This window comes from Schistocerca piceifrons, chromosome 1 (assembly GCF_021461385.2).
Source record: "Schistocerca piceifrons isolate TAMUIC-IGC-003096 chromosome 1, iqSchPice1.1, whole genome shotgun sequence".
Classification (NCBI taxonomy): domain Eukaryota; kingdom Metazoa; phylum Arthropoda; class Insecta; order Orthoptera; family Acrididae; genus Schistocerca; species Schistocerca piceifrons.
In genome coordinates, this window is record NC_060138.1 from 657229022 (window position 1) to 657246177 (window position 17156).

General features: G+C 41.4%; 1 protein-coding gene across 4 annotated transcripts in view; it reads left to right on the top strand.

Moving 5' to 3' along the window:
• LOC124805363 (putative epidermal cell surface receptor) overlaps positions 1 to 17156 on the top strand; it is a 428974-nt gene that overhangs the window by 279211 nt on the left and 132607 nt on the right. For all 4 annotated transcript variants that reach the window (XM_047265922.1, XM_047265913.1, XM_047265930.1 and 1 more), the window contains exon 3: positions 1262 to 1411. In XM_047265922.1, the coding sequence (XP_047121878.1) occupies positions 1262 to 1411 (150 nt within the window). The remainder of the gene's footprint in view (positions 1 to 1261; positions 1412 to 17156) is intronic.

Sequence of the window (17156 nt, forward strand, 5' to 3'; positions counted from 1 at the left end):
GTACTGCGTTGCTTTTTCAAGAAACTGTGAACATATTGGTGCTCTTCTTTAGGTATCTTGGTTGACTATGGGGTGAGGAGCATTGAATGTTAATGAAATATGTTGCGATTGTACACGTTGGGGGAGGGGGTGGGGGACAGAAGAAGAGGCAAAAGAGAGATACTTGTTTTATCAAATAAATTTTTTTTATCCTATAAAGTTCCTCCTTTCAGTTGCAAGAGGGGAATATTTATCTTTCCTAATGTGCATGTTTAAAAAGTTTAAACTCAGCAGTAGTTTTGATGTATGAAGGTATTTTGTTTCCTGTTTAGAATTCCTTTCGTTGAAAAAGACTGTAATCTAATGACTGGAAACAGTTGGACATTTACACATGTGAGTTAGTTCACATTTCCAGTGATGATGTCAAACGAAAATAAATAAAAGAAACGAGTTCATTGTAAGGGGGTTGGGGTAGCTTTCGATAACAATATCGATCAAGTAAATATAGTTACTTGAATGTAAAATTTCCGAAGCTTGCAATGGGGCAAAGCGTCTTCTCATATTGATCTACGTTTGTTTCGACAGGATTCAGTGATACAGAATTATGATCTTCATTTGCAGCTTTACGATACTAAGAAAATCTTTCATCTAAATAAAACTGCAGAATCCAAAACAATACCAAACATTTTGTCCAAAAATAAGAGATTTATAGTGATAAGCACGCCCAGGCGTTTCTGCCTGCAACAGACCTGGCGTTCGCCGTGCCTAGCTGACGTGATGTCACCAACAAGCGCCGAGGCCTTCCTTGGAGTCGGTGTTTCTAGTGGACGACCTACCTAACTTGCATCAGATTAGTCGCTAATTCGATCTGGACAATAATAGCAAGTGAGAAGCTGTAACATGCATCACCCTTACCCATTATGGGACGGAAAGAGGGGACGCTGTGGTTATTTTTGTTTTTACCTTCAGAATTTCAACTAGTATTGCTGTCTACATCGTCATTAGCTTTCCCCAAATCTACAAAAGCTATAAAGATTAAGTTTGCCTTTCCTCACTCAATCTTCTAAGATAAGTCGTAGGGTCCTCGCGTGTTCCCACGTTTCTCCAGAACCCAAGCCGATCTTCCCCTAGAACGGCTTCTAGGAGTTTTTTCATACTTCTAAAAATAATTCGTGTTAGTGTGTTGCAACCTGACGTGTTGCGTTTGTGTATTGTTTCGGTCGCCTTGTTTAATGCAACTACAACACTTTCGTTGGACGAAACTGGCCCTGATTTGTGACAGGAGGCGCCGACGTCACGAGATCCGGGCGCCGGGCGAGCGTTGGGCGCCGGTGCGGGAGTCAACATGAGCGACGCCAGCGCTGCCAACATGACCACCTCGCTGCAGGACCTGTCTCTCGACGACATCGACACCTCTATGCTCACCACCACGGTACGTGCGGACCATTTTATTAATGATTTATTTGTTTTCAAAGAACTATATTTTCCAGACTACTTGTGGTGTTGTTGTTGTAGTCTTTAGTCGAAAAAATGATTTGATGCAGCTCTCCATGCTACTGTATCCTATGCAAGCCTCTTTATCTCGGAGTAAGTAACTAATGCAACATAATACTTCTGAATCTACTTAGTGTATTCATCCTTTGGCCTCCGTCAATGATTTTTACCCCCCACACTTCCCTACAATACTAAACTGGTGATCGCTTGATGCCTCAGAATGTGTCCTACCAACCGATCCCTTTTTCTACTCAAGTTGTGCCACAAATTCCTCTTCTCCCCAATTCTGTTCAGTAGCTCCTCACTAGTTACGTGATCTACCCATCTAATCTGCGTCATTCTTCTGTAGCACCACATTTAGAAAGTTTCTATCCTCTTCTTGCCTAACCTATTTATCGTCCACATTTGACTTCCTTATATGGCTATAATCTATACAAATATTTTCAGAAGAGACTTCCTGACACTTTAATCCGTACTTGATGTTAACAGCTTCCTGTTATTGCCGGCCGGGGTGGCCGAGCGGTTCTAGGCGCTACAGTCCGGAACCGCGCGACCGCTACGGTCGCAGGTTCGAATCCTGCCTCGGGCATGGATGTGTGTGATGCCCTTAGGTTAGTCAGGTTTAAGTAGTTCTAAGTTCTAGGGGACTGATGACCTCAGCATTAAGTCCCATAGTCCTCAGAGCCATCTGAACCATTTCTCTTATTCAGAAACGCTTTCCTTGCCATTGCCAGTTTACATCTTACATCCTCTCTACTTCGATCATCATCAGTTATTTTGCTTCCCAAGTTGCAAAACCCATCTACTACTTTAAGTGTGTCGTTTCCTAATATAATTTCCTCAGCATCACCTGATTTAATTCGACTACATTCCATTGCCCTCGTTTTGCTTTTGTTGATGTTCATCTTTTATCCTTTTTTCAAGACACTATCCATTCCGTTCAATTATTCATCCAAGTCCTTTGCTGTCTCTGATAGAATTACAGTGTTATCGGCAAAACCTAAGATGTATTTTTCTTCTCCCTGGATTCTAGTTCTTAGTCCAAATTTTTCTTTATTGCTCGTACAATGTACAGATTAACATCGGGGATAGGCTACAATCCTGTCTCACTCGCTTCTCAACCATTGCTTCTCTTGCCTGCCCCTTGACTCTTATGACTGCCATCTGGTTCCAGTACAAATTGTAAATAGCCTTTTGTTCCCTGTATTTCACCCCTGCCGCCTTCATAAATTGAAAGAGAGTATTCCAGTCAGAATTGTCAAAAGCTTTCTCTAAGTCTACAAATGCTAGAAACGTAGCTTTGCCTTTCCTTTACCTAGCATCTAAAATAACTCGTAGGGTCAGTGTTGCCTCGCATGTACCTACATTTCTACGGAATCCAAACTGATCCTCCCCGAGGTCTGCTTCTACCAGTTTTTCCAATTGTCCATAAAGAATCGTGTTAGTATTTTGCAACCGTGACTTATTAAACTGATAGTTCTAGACTGCTACATGTACAAATATGATTGATGCATGAAGATAACCGTCGGCTCACTAAGTTTGCATTTTGCACTCCATAAATGTTGTGTGAGTACCCTCCTGTCACAAGACACCTGTTCATGCAGTAATCAAATTCCTTCCATCCATTAAGTAGCAATATCCTGTCAACGGTTGTCACAGCAGCATTGCTGCGTTCTCTGAGCTGTTCCAGAGTTCTTAGCAGTGGGGTATGTAAACTCTGTTCTTGACGTACCACCAAAGGATAAAACCCACAAGACGCTAGAGCTGGCGACCAGGAAGCCCAAGGCAACAGAGGCACGTCGTCTTCACCACTCCACCCAATCTAGCGATGCGGAAGTTAGACGCGTAGTTAGTGACGGACTTCGATACTCCAATGAGGGGATGCCCCTTCCTGCTGGAACATGAAATTCTCGTAACCAGCAGTCACTTGTGGAAACAATCACAAGTGCAACATTTCGAGTTAAGAGTTCCCTGTCACTGTCTTCTCGCTGAAGAAAAACTCCCATACAGCTTTGTCTCTGACATTTCACAGAAAACATTAACCTTCGGTGAATCTCGTTCATCCACCACGATTTCATGGGGGTTTTCAGATTGTGGCGATTAACCATTTCAGATCAATGGAAACATCTCGCGTATTCCATCAAACAAAAACTCTTTTATTGCTTTGTCGTCATTTTGTCAGGGTACTGCATTCGTAACGGCAACTGGTGGGAACAATGGTAATTCAGAGAGTTTTATATTCATGCATCGGTCTTGTTTGTACAGTAATACTTCAATAAATATAGAACTCCTAAAACGAATGACTCATTTATAGTAGCCCCTTATTACCAGCGATGATATTTCGTCCTTAGGAAATGACCTCTCAAAAGATGTTCCTGTGGGAGTCTGCTCATTGTGTTACGGACTATCGACATTGGTACTACCTCAGCCCTCCAAGCAGTTTCGAATCAGACCTGCCAACGTGGGTTGTCTTAAAAATCTGTATTTGTGTTATATTTATGGCAATAGCAGTAATATCAGCAATAGTGGTAGTATTGATACGTTATTTACACAAAACATAGTAGTAGTGCAACTGGGACTGATACATGGGAATAATGAAAAAGAAACTATCATACTAAATGTAAATATCACGAACAATCCACTCTGCATAAACATTTGATGTTGAGAAATTTCCGTGGACTGTCTGCTGTGTGCGGCCTCTTTTGCGGAATGATGTCCAGCTCTTATCCATTCTGTATCCAAATACTGCACCTCCTCCTGAAGGTTGTGGCTCTGTAAATATCAATTTCCAGCCTTGAAATATCAGTATCTATAACCTCCATTTGACTGCACATAATGTTTCAACATAAAATCTCTCATACTCTTATGATTATCATTATGTTGAAATTCGCAATGTCCCATGCCAAATCCATACCTCTCTGATGATGGACACAGCCATTTTCTTTGCACATGTCGGAACATAAGCCATAGTAACTTAATGATACATACCTGTTCAGATCCTATACCCATGTGTGTGGGAGCTGCATTTTCAAAAGCATTTTCAAAAACCACTTACAGTCTTAAATGCAAAGAACGCTTTATTTAAAGTGTACGATAGACTTCTTATATAACTAAATAACCACTATAGATCCATCCTCATTCAGTTATTCAACTTCGTGTGCGCAGGGTGTCTGTGAATAAGCTAATGCTGTAATTCTAATAGTGAATTTGGGGAGTGGTACTGAGTGTATTGTGCAAAGTATGGTCACGAGTGCTGAGGCTCATGCTTTAGTTATCACTATTTCAAAGCTATTGAAGGAGAGTAGTGGCTGCACAACTTTGCTTTATTCAAGAACACAGCTACACCCACACATTAGAAAAAATGTTCTATAAGAGCTTAATTCCTCAATATGTTACAATTAGCCTTAATGACTAGGGATTCGCTGGGAAAAGAGAGTGTTACTGCTTACAACATGTCTGAGCAGATGAAATAAATAAATGTGCGTAATGTGTTCTCAGATATTTATATGAAAGGGTTTAAGAGTCGTCACCATGTGAACGCTCTTTACTACTACGTGTTCATTACACTACTTGTGTCATTATTATGTGATGTATCGCACAGATTCTATTTGCTACCTCACGTGTTTAAAAGGCATGAATTCAGTTCAAAGTATGAGCCCTGCTTTAAGCACTATGACTCGAACGCGCGTGATTCCAGATTGATGGACCACCATCAATTAAGATACATTGTGTTTGATGTATAGCTGAAAAGATCTATAATAATAAATCATTATGTCTGTTCCATGTCCAAGTAAGATCCTACCACTTTTTTTAATAACCTATTGCTTTACTTCATGATTTATATGATGATGAATGTAGACAGTTTGTATTTGAAGATATTGCGTACACAGAGATTCCGGATTCTCAGCAAACATCGCATCACTAAAGTATTTCAAGGATGTGGAGTGTGCTAAAACACAGAAGAGTGCAATGTGACTAACACTTTTATACCATTGAATTCACTCGGATGATCCTGGCATACACTATAAAGATACGGTGATGTTGCTTTGTCCTTTTGATCACACAGGTACCATCATCTACATGAAGGGGAAGGAGATAATCTAAGGGATACGTCAAATTTTCATGTTTGTTGCTATTCAAGACCTGCAATTCTATGGATGCTCTACTCTTCATCGACTCAAAAAGACGATGTGTGAAAATAGTATTGCAGTGTCTGCTTATGAAAATGTAAAATTATTATTTTTAAGTAGGGTGAGGAATAAATGAATTTTTATTTGATAAGATGTTTGTTCCCCCTTTTTTTTTAAATAGAAATTTTTGTTATATATCTTTGGAAGCAGACAAGGGTCATGCCTCCTGCTCCCAAAAGCCTATTCGTGCTACACGATAGGCGTAATCTTACAGCCGCGCGGGATTAGCCGTGCGGTCTCAGGCGCTGCAGTCACGGACTGTGCGGCTGGTCCCGGCGGAGATTAGAGTCCTCCCTCGGGCATGGGTGTGTGTGTTTGTCCTTAGGATAATTTAGGTTAAGTAATGTGTAAGCTTAGGGACTGATGACCTTAGCATTTAAGTCCCATAAGATTTCACACACATTTGGACTTTTTTTTTAAATTTTTTTTTTAATCTTACACAACCATTCCATATATTTTGTTATCTCCCATCTTAAACTTCACCTCCTTTATAGCACTCCTCTTCAGAAAAACTAATGTCATTTGTATCATGCACGTACTTTATATATACGATGCAATAAGGGATAGGATTTCTTTTGTAAACAACAACAGAAACATCAAAGACATATGGAAACAATTTTTTACATTTATTCAGTTGACACACACATAATTTGATTTTTGAGATATGGTTCAGATCTTAAGATACAATTCAGTTCTTGAGATACAGTTTAATTCTTGAGATACAATTTGAATCTGATATTTCAATACAGACACACCTTTAACTTACATGCTACAACAGTAAGACTGCTCGAGAATACTTTTAAAAAATTTTTCCAATAGTACTGAATGAGAATATTTTACAATTTTTTATAAATCTGCGTTAAAAACTAGTGCAGAGATACTTTATTTACTAGAATAAATTCCACAGGCCCAATAGGGTAAATAGTAATTCTAATGGTCTGTGTACACTTAAAAACTAATCAGTCTTGGAAAGCTAGTGGCAGGTGAAACTTAAAAACTATTCTATTTACATGATGCATATGGTGCATGGATATATTTATACAGTACACAAACGCCATGTTTGAATAAATAAATAAATATACAAACATTCGTTTATGCTTTCTACATTTTTAAAACTTTTTTAATACTTTTTCTGGTTTATACAGTGCTGAATACTAGTTTGCTGTATCATTTGCGGTGGCTGTGGTGCAGCAACTCAAACATAGCTGTACAGGCACCGCAAATAGTCTTAATTAGAGAGGGCTCTCAATGCCATGTGGCACTCACCCTTAACCCACCTCTGGGTGGCACCTTCCAATATGCAGTAAGCATACATTTTTGATCGCAGACCTACAAACACCACAATCAGCAATCCATTCACCTCATCTTTCATAAGGTTGATAACTTTCTTGTTCTATGGAACAATACCATAAGGATTATCGGCCTCGCATAAGGACGTGTCAAATTCATTACTGTGGTACCTCGTTACTTTATATGGATCACAGTCTTCCCCCCAATAGATGAGGCTATCTGTATGCATTTAAAGTAGTTCAGGATCTGCAGAATGAGTTTTTGCAAACTCATAATGAAAGTGGCACATGTGGAGTCTGGATAGGTCTAGTACTCACATCCCCACATAAATAGGTTTCATTAACTCTACTGCAGTCTTCACCACCTCCACAGCAACAAAGTTCTTCTTGAATTTGGTGACTTGCTTACAATTTGGTCTGGTGATGCATTTTCTTACTCCATAGAATGCATTCCTTTCAGTTCTAATCAAAATTTCACATCGTTCCCTCAAAGTCTCCATTATTTTGCCAAAAATAGTCTCGTATTCAAATCAATATACTACATCAACCAGGGGGACTGCCTGAAAGAGAGGGCCCAGGTGATTCTAACCAGCTCCATTTCCAAGCTGGGACACTGCTGTAGAATAATATATATCTCCGCTTATTCCCTAGCAGTGTCATCAGTTTTGAATTGGAGCCTCCTCGCGGAACTAGTTGCTTTGTATACAGCACCAAATCGGCGTGCACATCACACAAACTAATAGAGTATGTGCGTTTTGCCTCCATCACATACCCTACATCAGAATTAGCCTCATGATTTTTCCTTCAATTTGTTTTCGGGCACCCATCGAAACTCACAAATCAGCAGTGACTGTTACATGGCTTTTCCGTATAGGTCATTTTCACCCAAATTTCACCCATTATCAAACTTGAATCAAGGGACTGAACCTGTTGCCCATCTGTGGGTTATTTGCCTTGGCGTTTCTACGGACACATTGACGCATAGACTCTGGATTTCTCCAAAACATCTGCAAGAAAACACTTGTCTGTGTCCATGTAAAGCCATCAATACTCTCCTAAAGTGAAGATGTTGAATTCCCGCCAGACATTCACGGCATGAACGTACTCTGCATCCCTTGCTGGAGAATGCAGCTATGTTGGTAGCCTGGTTCAGTTGAATTTTGCTATACTGTCCAGACACTCATATGGGAAAACTCCCCTTCCTAGTCACTAGTTGAAATTTTTCCTCTTGGGAGAATGCAGCTCGAGTGATATGCGTATCATCCTGAGGTAGAGTATCAAGGAGTTTCTGGAGTGGTGCCTGCTTAAAAACTTAGCATGTCAAGGAACCGGAGCATAATTCCCGGCGTCAGTCGTTTGGAAAATGAAATGTATTTCTCAATGCTCTCAAGGAGGACACTGATCTGATCTTTCTCCATGCCAAAATCAGCCTATTGCTCAACAAGAAAGTGAGCGTCATTCCCCCTTAAATTATGGAAGAAAACGGGTATGTGTCTTGGTAACCGGTACTTCTAATAGTACGTATTGTGGGCTGCACCAGAACTTCCCCTTCAGATGACAGTGGTCTCTATGAGTAGTATCCGCTTTTCTATCTAACAGCAGCCCACATATATAATAGTCAACCACGTTATTATACAAATCTCCATTAACCTTCGATTTGGTCATGGGAAAGTTGTCAGTGTAAAGTTTGTTAACCTCACATGAAAGTTTTTCGAGCTCAGTAAGCAGCCAGACCACATTGTTATCCCCGACATGGTATTTGTAGCGTTTGAGACTTGTACCATAGGATGATACAATTTGGTATGCTGCTGCATATGGTATGTGTTTCTCTGTAAAGGTAGTGTGTGAGACTGTAGTGTCACCTGCACGGCAGGTCAGAGGAACAAGGAGGCATTCGAAGTCGATGTACACCACAGACGGGTGTTGCCCCTGATGAGCATTTTTAAACTTCATGAATTTGTTTTTCTCAGTAGGTATGACATGTACTGGGTCCTTGGAAGCACAGTCTACTAGATGCACTGCTAATAACTTGTCTGAGCAAAAATAACTCAGACAACTTAAGCAGATATGCTTTACACAACAATCTGTTGACAGTTGGGAGGAAAGGAGTCAGTACAGGTCTTTGATCCAGACATAATGGTAATTGCCTTGCTCCTTATTTTTCTCGCCTGAGAATAAGAACATGTTTACATGCATCTAACGCTCACCAGCGAATTTTGAGAAATGGAGGGTGCCAATGACAATATGTTAGTTTTGCTCATCTGACTTGCATTTCTCCAAGCCATAAACATGAACTGGTATTCCGGTGTCCTGAGCCTCATATTTAGGTATGTCTTGATGGGGAATGAAATGCCATCAAAGTTACATCTGCTGGGTGTTGTGTCTTTAGGAACATGGTATGTACAGGACGGTCAGGATGATCTCTGTAGTTATAATTCCTCTCGCAAGCCAAGATTGGCCATGCAAAACAAGCCTTTTTTTTATTTTTGACATTAATACATGCCTTCTTGTCTGCTATATCCTTAGTAAGCTTGATATAGGTGAACCTTCCATTTACTGGATCATAGACATGTGTGTGGATGTCAGGCATAGTATTCAGCCAAGTACTTTAGCCAGTGCTTTCACTTCCAACTTCTAAACGTGGTCCATTATAGCACTCAAGGTGGTTTCATGAAACCACTTGGTGACTGATGTGCTTCACGTTCTCATGCCATTATCCCTCCAAAGATAATGAAGACCCGTCTCTTCAATGCCAGAGGCATGTTTGGGGTTGGGGTTCGACAGTTCAGTGCAGAGCACTGCACCACATTTATTGGTGGGATACCATGAATCATTAACCACCTTGAGGAGCTCCGTTTCCATGAAAGGAAGGCAAGCTCTTCTAAATCCAACAGGGTCACAGTACCCTCCTGCCGGATTCTCGATTCTCATGAACGAGATTGGCTTGTCAGAGGCATCCGCAGTCACCGAGTATTCTGACTGCAGTGTGGTGTCACTGATCTGATGTCTTTCACTAAAAGGACAGGAGAAGAAACTGCCACTAGTCACAGAATTAATACTACAGCTATGTCTAGAACTAGAAGAGTATGAAGCTGCTAGTTGAGTGGAGCAGAGGGATATGTGCCGTATCTTGCGAGGTTGTCGGTTCAGGAGAGGAGAGAAGAGATGAGGAGGAGGCGCTGCCATATCAGACAAGTGCGAGTAGCCCAGCTGCTGTTGCAGCCCTGACCCACTTGCCTAAGGGAGGGTCACCTACGGACGTTATAGCGTTGCTGGGTGGCACCAGGAGTGGCGCCTTGGGCAGCAGCAATGGTGGCTTCTCGTGCAGCGACTAGAGATGCCCTTACTGGCGCGGTATGCCTCATCAGACGCTCCCTCGATTCGGCTTCACCACATGGTACCCGCACAGCACCGCATTGTGGGAATTGCCCCCCTGGTGCAGCTGCTGTAGGGGAGGGAGCGAGCGAGCGAGGAAGGGGCGGAGGGAGAGAGAGAGAGAGAGAGAGAGGAAGAGAATAATGAAAAAAAATTAAGTATAATGTTCCAGACATCGTCAGCTGCTGAAAGGCAAGAAAGAATACAGACTATCATCATTATTATTAATATTTGTATGTGGAATGAGTGAAAATGTAAATAAATTACCTATTTGCCTCTGGCTTCTTGATATATCTCTCAGGTCTTCCAGCACCCTCTCATGCTTACAGTCTCTCTCCATTTCCTCCACCGATTGTGACATTTTGTCCTCCCCTGAATTTGGGGACGAGCCGCCTGTTCAGCTGAAACATGTTGATTTAATAAAAAAAATATACCAAACAAAATGGGAAAAATATGCACTTAGGTGAGAACTGCGATGGCTCTTGCTTATCGTCGCCACGAACCCCTCCCTGTTCACCTTCTTCTACCAGGAAATCATCTGCAACAGAGAATATGCACCATATCACATATAAGACAAAATTTTTAGTCAAACAGCAGCATATTATGTAAGAAATGAAGTATTGTTTTATCGATTTGGATCCTCGAAATCATCTAAAACAACATCAACAACATATTACATGTTGAAATTTTTTAGAAAGAAACGACATATACGTGATATATACTAAAAACTACGAAATTCTTAGTGGAAAAAAGCCACATTTAAATATTTTGGTCCCTCGAAATCATCTACCTCAAACACGTTGGTCACAACCTATTATGTATATGATGAAAAATATATATATACTACATACGATGATATTGCTGCCGCTACCACTGCTTTTGCTGTTGCTGACACTGTTGCACCTCAGAATTAATTTCATCCACGATTCAGTGGAATAAGAAAAAAGTTACAGTTACCAGTTTGAATCTGTACTAACCAGGCAATTCTCCATTCTGCTCTAACAGTCTCTGCCATTTAGCACCACTGGCACTCCCGCTTCTGTTGACTGACGTCGCTGAACGCTTCATGTTAGATGAATCAAACTAACAACTAACTCGCGCGAGTGGGGGGCGTTTTGGGGTTCTGTGTCTCCCAAGTCTCCGTGTGATCAGTAGCCTGTGTCTTTTCTGGGTAGATGGTGATGCGCCAGCGACGGGCCCAGGTTTCTGTGTCATCTAAAACCCTTTGTTGCCTACGAATGATCAGGTCCTTATTCGCATTACGGGTGTGAAAGGCTGTGTCGTCAGCATATTGTGCGGTGTGCACCAGAGGGGTGGGGGTGGGGGGCTGTGGTGGTGTCCGTAGTGTACAGACAGTACAAAACGGCCCCAGGACCGATCACTGTGGCACTCCAGCACGAATACGCCTTTTGGTGGAGGTGGCTGTTTCTACCTTGACAGAGAAAGTTACGTTCGTGAGAGAGCTTTGGATTACCATAACTAAGCTCCTGGGAACCCCCCATATGTATAACCTGTATAGTAGCCCTTTATGCCATACTGAGTCGAAGGCTTTGGCTACATCAAGCAGCACTATACCGCAGTAGCCTCTGTGGTTGAAGCCCTCTGTGGCTGCTTCCACCAGTCTCATGATCTGTTGTGGAGCGGAGTGCTTCTGTTGGATTCCGAATTGGAAATCCGGCAGAAGTCGCTCGCTGGTGATGTGATCTCGTATGAGTATTAGCAGGAGGCACTCATAGCTCTCGCTGAGAGTTGTCAAGAGGCTAATCGCCCTGTAGTGCTGCAGCAATAAAGGATCTTTCCCTGGTTTGTGTATCGTGACCACTTCCGCGTACTTCCAGTAAGCTGGGATCTCGCGGGTATGAGTAATCTCGTTGAAGACGTTCATGAGGTGTTTGATAGCCGAGTTTTATGACTAGTTGGTTGGTGACTCTGTCGTCTCCTGGAGCATTTTTTGTTGGGAGGGACCTAATTACTTTTGCCACGTCTTCGGGGGTGAAAAGTGGGAGTTCGTCCTCTGGGTCCTCCTCAGCATTGAGGAAGACAGCCAGTTGACGACGGACTACCTCTTCATTTTCATCTTCCTGGGGTTCTGCCGGTTGAAACTGCTTCTTGAAGGAGTCCCCGAGGCCTTTTCAGTATGGTTGTAGGCCAGACACCGCTCGCCGTTCAGTGGCGGCATCCTAGCGCGTCTTTTGGTGAATTGAGGCTGGGAGTGAATGCTGTAGGCTTTATATATCTTGATTCCAGCCAATAGGAACTCAGTACCCTGGAACACCTGCTCAGCATTACCCAACAGGAGCGCTGTATTCAGGTATACCTTGGTCAACAGGTTTGGACAAGTTGGTCGGAATTCCTCCAAGTAGCGGTATGTGTCAGGAAGGAACCACTTCAAGGCGCTGGGGCTGAGGTGCTTGAAAGACTTCTGTAAAGCAATGCTTGCTGAGAATGTCTAGATTGTACCAGTATCTTCTATGTCCTCAACACCTTTAAATATGAACTGTCTACGCTCATCATCATAAAAACCATGGTTTAAAGCAATACCTCATTAAAAGGAGTAGTAGCATCTTACTTGAGTATGGAACAGATATTATGATTTATTGTTATTGATCTTTTCAGCTATACATCTAACACAATACATCTTAATTGATGGTGGTCAATCAATTTGGTATCGCATGTTCAAGTCATAGTGCTTAAAGCAGGACTCATACTTTGAACTGAATTCATCCTTTTTAAATACGTCAGGTAGCAAATAGAAACTGTGCGATACATCACATAATAATGGCACAAGTAGTGTAGGGAACAGGTAGTACTAAAGAGCGTTCACGTGGTGACGACTCTTAAACCGTTTCATATAAATATCTGAAAGCTCATTATGCACATTTATTTATTTCATCCGCTCAGACATGTTGTAAGCAGTAGCACTCTCTTTTCCCAGTGAATCCCTAGTAATCAAGGCTAATTGTAATACACTGAGGAATTAAGCTCTTATAGAACATTTTTTCTAATGTGTGGGCGTAGCTGTGTTCTTGAATAAAGCAAAGTTGTGCGGCCACTACTCACCTTCAATAGCTTTGAAATAGTGGTAACTAAAGCATGAACCTCAGCATTCGTGACCATACTTTGCACGATACACTCGGTACCACTTCTCAAATTCACTATTAGGATTACGGCATTAGCCTATTCATGGACACTCTGCACACACTGGAAGTTGAATAATAGAATGACGATGGATTTATAGTAGTTATTCAGTCACATTAAGCTGGTGCGCTTGAGGGACAAACAGAAGTCTCAATGCTTTGAATAAAGCATTCAAGCCTATAGGAGGCTGCTGTATAACATAGTATTACTTTTGAAAATCCTGCTCCCACACACGTGTTATAGGATCAAAACAGGTATGTATCATTAAGACACTGTTTCTCATACATGTACCAAACAAAAATCTTTGTATGATGGTCCAACAAGCTCTTTTTTTTTTCGTAACAAACTCAATTTTGCCTGCTGCAACAGACCTGTTTCGCGATGATCCTCCTCCTCCGAAGCGCTAAACAGCTACAGTGCTTAGCAATAGGAACTTAGTGTGCTGAGAATTGATACAAAACAGTTTTACCATATGCGAACGTTTCTCTCCCCATTTGTTTGGCCCTGAAAATTAATTCCTAAGGATGTGCTATAGCATATTGTACACGAACTGATTTCTTAGTCGGAGAAATCTGTATGATCTGGGTGGTAGGTCTACAATAGTTATGCTTGTGAACATGGAATGCACTAACACAAACCCCGACTTCGCAGTTCAAACATAATAAGACATCACTGTGTGTTGGCTGGATTTACAAGTATTAAAAACACGAAAAGTTTTGTGGAAGTGACAAAATCGAGGAAATAAAAAAAAAGGTGCTAGGAGTTTTTAATTGTGATTACAGCCTTCATTCCTTGCGGCCCCAGATCTATGATATTTCCGAACCGGGGTAAAAACTTGATAGTGCCCCCCATCCCCCACCCCCACCCCCGAGCGTTTGAGATACGTCAAAAGTGTAAAAAATAAATAAATAAAAAAAAATCAGTTTTTCAAAACTATTTTCATTTTGTAGCGCACATCTTTCTGAAGAATTTTATACATAAAACCCTTATGTTCGAGGAAATGTGCGCTATGTTAGTTGGTCACAAGTGTGCCAAAGTGCCGGCCGCGGTAGCCGAACGGTTCTAGGCGCTTCAGTCCGCAACCGCGCGACTGCTACGGTCGCAGGTTCGAATCCTGCCTCTGGCATGGATTTGTGTGATGTCCTTAGGTTAGTTAGGTTTAAGTAGTTCTAAGTTCTAGGGGACTGATGACCTCAGATGTTAAGTTCCATAGTGCTCAGAGCCATTTAAAAAAAAATAATAATAAAATAAATAAATTAAAAAAAATGCCAAAGTGCAGTGCACACCTTTTCACACAGCATTCTTCTGTCCCACATCTATGTATTTTGCTCTGTGGAATTCAAACGTGTGTAGATTGTAAGCATATTTTTTGCTTTATTCTTGCAACAGCTTTACAAGGCGTGCTTTACTTCCTGCGAAAAAATCTGTCACCTCATCGAAATTCGTCAAACATTTTGCCACATGAAAAATCAAAATAATCTAATTCCGAAAAAGCTATTAATACGAATAGTACTCAAGACTGGTGTGGTTCCTCGATTTGATTATTTTGTCACTGTATGTTAGATGAAACGAAATAGGCCTTTCTAATATTGCAGCTGTTGTAACACACGCCAAATAAGCAAGACTGTTTTGGCACAAATGGTCATTTTTATCTACCTCATTTACATAATTAACACTACAGAATATAATTCACAAAGTTCCAATATCAAATGCCTGTTAGGCCTACTACAAGCAAACAGTTTTATGTTAGGAACTAGTTTCACATTTCATTCATATGCTCCAGTTTCTCAAGCGTGACATCAAAAAGTAGTAGTAGTAGTAGTACGATATATTTGTATAAATTTGGAATCGCCATGTTCTTCCATACAAGTTGTGTGATGTCCCTTCCTTGTTCTAACAGTTGATCTTGTCGTCGCTGATTTTGTAACTATTCTTGACATTGTCAAAACTTATACTCTGGTTAACTTCATTAACGCTGCCAGAATCAGCAGTTTAGTTATCCCACATTTATTCTCCGGTTAGGCGCTGTTACGTGTTCGTACTTTGCATTTTGCACGCTATTCAGAGAATAGAACTTAATGCAGCTGCTAACTGGGCCCTTTGTAGTGTAGAGATCTGGAAAAAATTTCTTGTGAAAATTTGATTCATTTGGATACGGCGAGTAGATATTAGATGATCTTTCTTGCCTGTTATCCCTGCTTGCTGTTTATTTCCACTCTGGTATTGTAAATGTATGAATTTCGCCAATAATTTTAACAATGCTTATATTCGCACTCTGAATCAACCACACAAACAAACATGCGATCGGCATTCAGCCATTTGTGTTTATTCACCTCAACTTATATAGTCCCCATCCCCATAATCCCCCCCTAACCATACGATTGGTTTGGAAATCAACTTGAAATGTGTTAAAAATGTTCAAACACCAACAGGGGCACGTTTCAAAGTAGTATGAATAATCGTTAGACTGACGTGCGATAAATGCAGGGTGCTTTGTGAAACAAGTCCCCCCACCCCCACCCCTCCCCACCCCCACCCCCAAGAATATGAATTGGCGCCCCCTGAAATTGCCGTCCGGGTCACATGCTTCTGTTTGCTCCCATCTAAACGTGGCCCTGATTCCTTGACAAATAGGTCATGGCGGGATGTTTTTTGCTACCGGGCAGTGCAAAATGACATCCAGCTGGTGTGCGGACATACCAAATTTTTTTTTCGGGCACTATACACCTACTATATATGACAATCAGAAATGTTATGCTGAAGTTACTATGATTTATATTACGACATGTGAAAAGAAAACAAATGTGTCCGACCTTGAAGGAGGTATGGATTTGATGTGGAACACTGTGAATTTCAAAATATCGACAGTCGTAAGGTTATGAGAGATTTTACGTGGAAAAATTATGTGCAGTCATAAGGAGGTTATAGACACTGATATTTCAAGGCTTGAAATTGATGCTTCCAAAGCCACAGCCATTAGGAGGAGGTATTTCTGGTACTTCGCTCATTGTTGAATGTCACCTGATTGGAGCTACAATTGTAATATTTAATTGCAAGTACACTGATAAATATGTGGCTGGTTTCCTAGGACGATTCTGCCAGGTAGATGAGTGATCAGTGCGACGGAATGTCATACCTAATGGCCCGAGTTCTGTTGCCAGCTGGGTCGGAGATTTTCTCCTCTCAGAGACTGGGTGTTGTGTTGTCCTTATTATCATTTCATCCCCATCGACATCAAGTCAATGAAGTGGTGTCAACTCGAAAGACTTGCACCTGGCAAACGGTCTACCCGACAGGAGGCCCTAGCCACACGGCATTTCCATTTCCAACAGCAATAATGAAGTAACTGTAGCAGCTATTACATGAGAGTGGTATCTGATGAACCAGCAATTTAGGGGTACCACCTTTGATTACTAATCATAACATCAATGGTCCCAGGTTTGAAATCCCCCACCACTTAAATTGTGATTAGTAATCAGTCAAAGACTTCTGGAGTAAGAAGTCAGCCTCATTCTGCCAAGGCCTTGTCAAAGAGGGCGGAGGAGGGGACAGAGATTCAGGACACTGTCTTGTCCTTGGGATGGCAAACTACCCCTAAAGTCAGAGGAATCAGCATTAATCAATGGCATGAGAATCCAGAAGGCATTGTAAACTGCTGCATTTATAACACATGACATGTATTCACAGGACA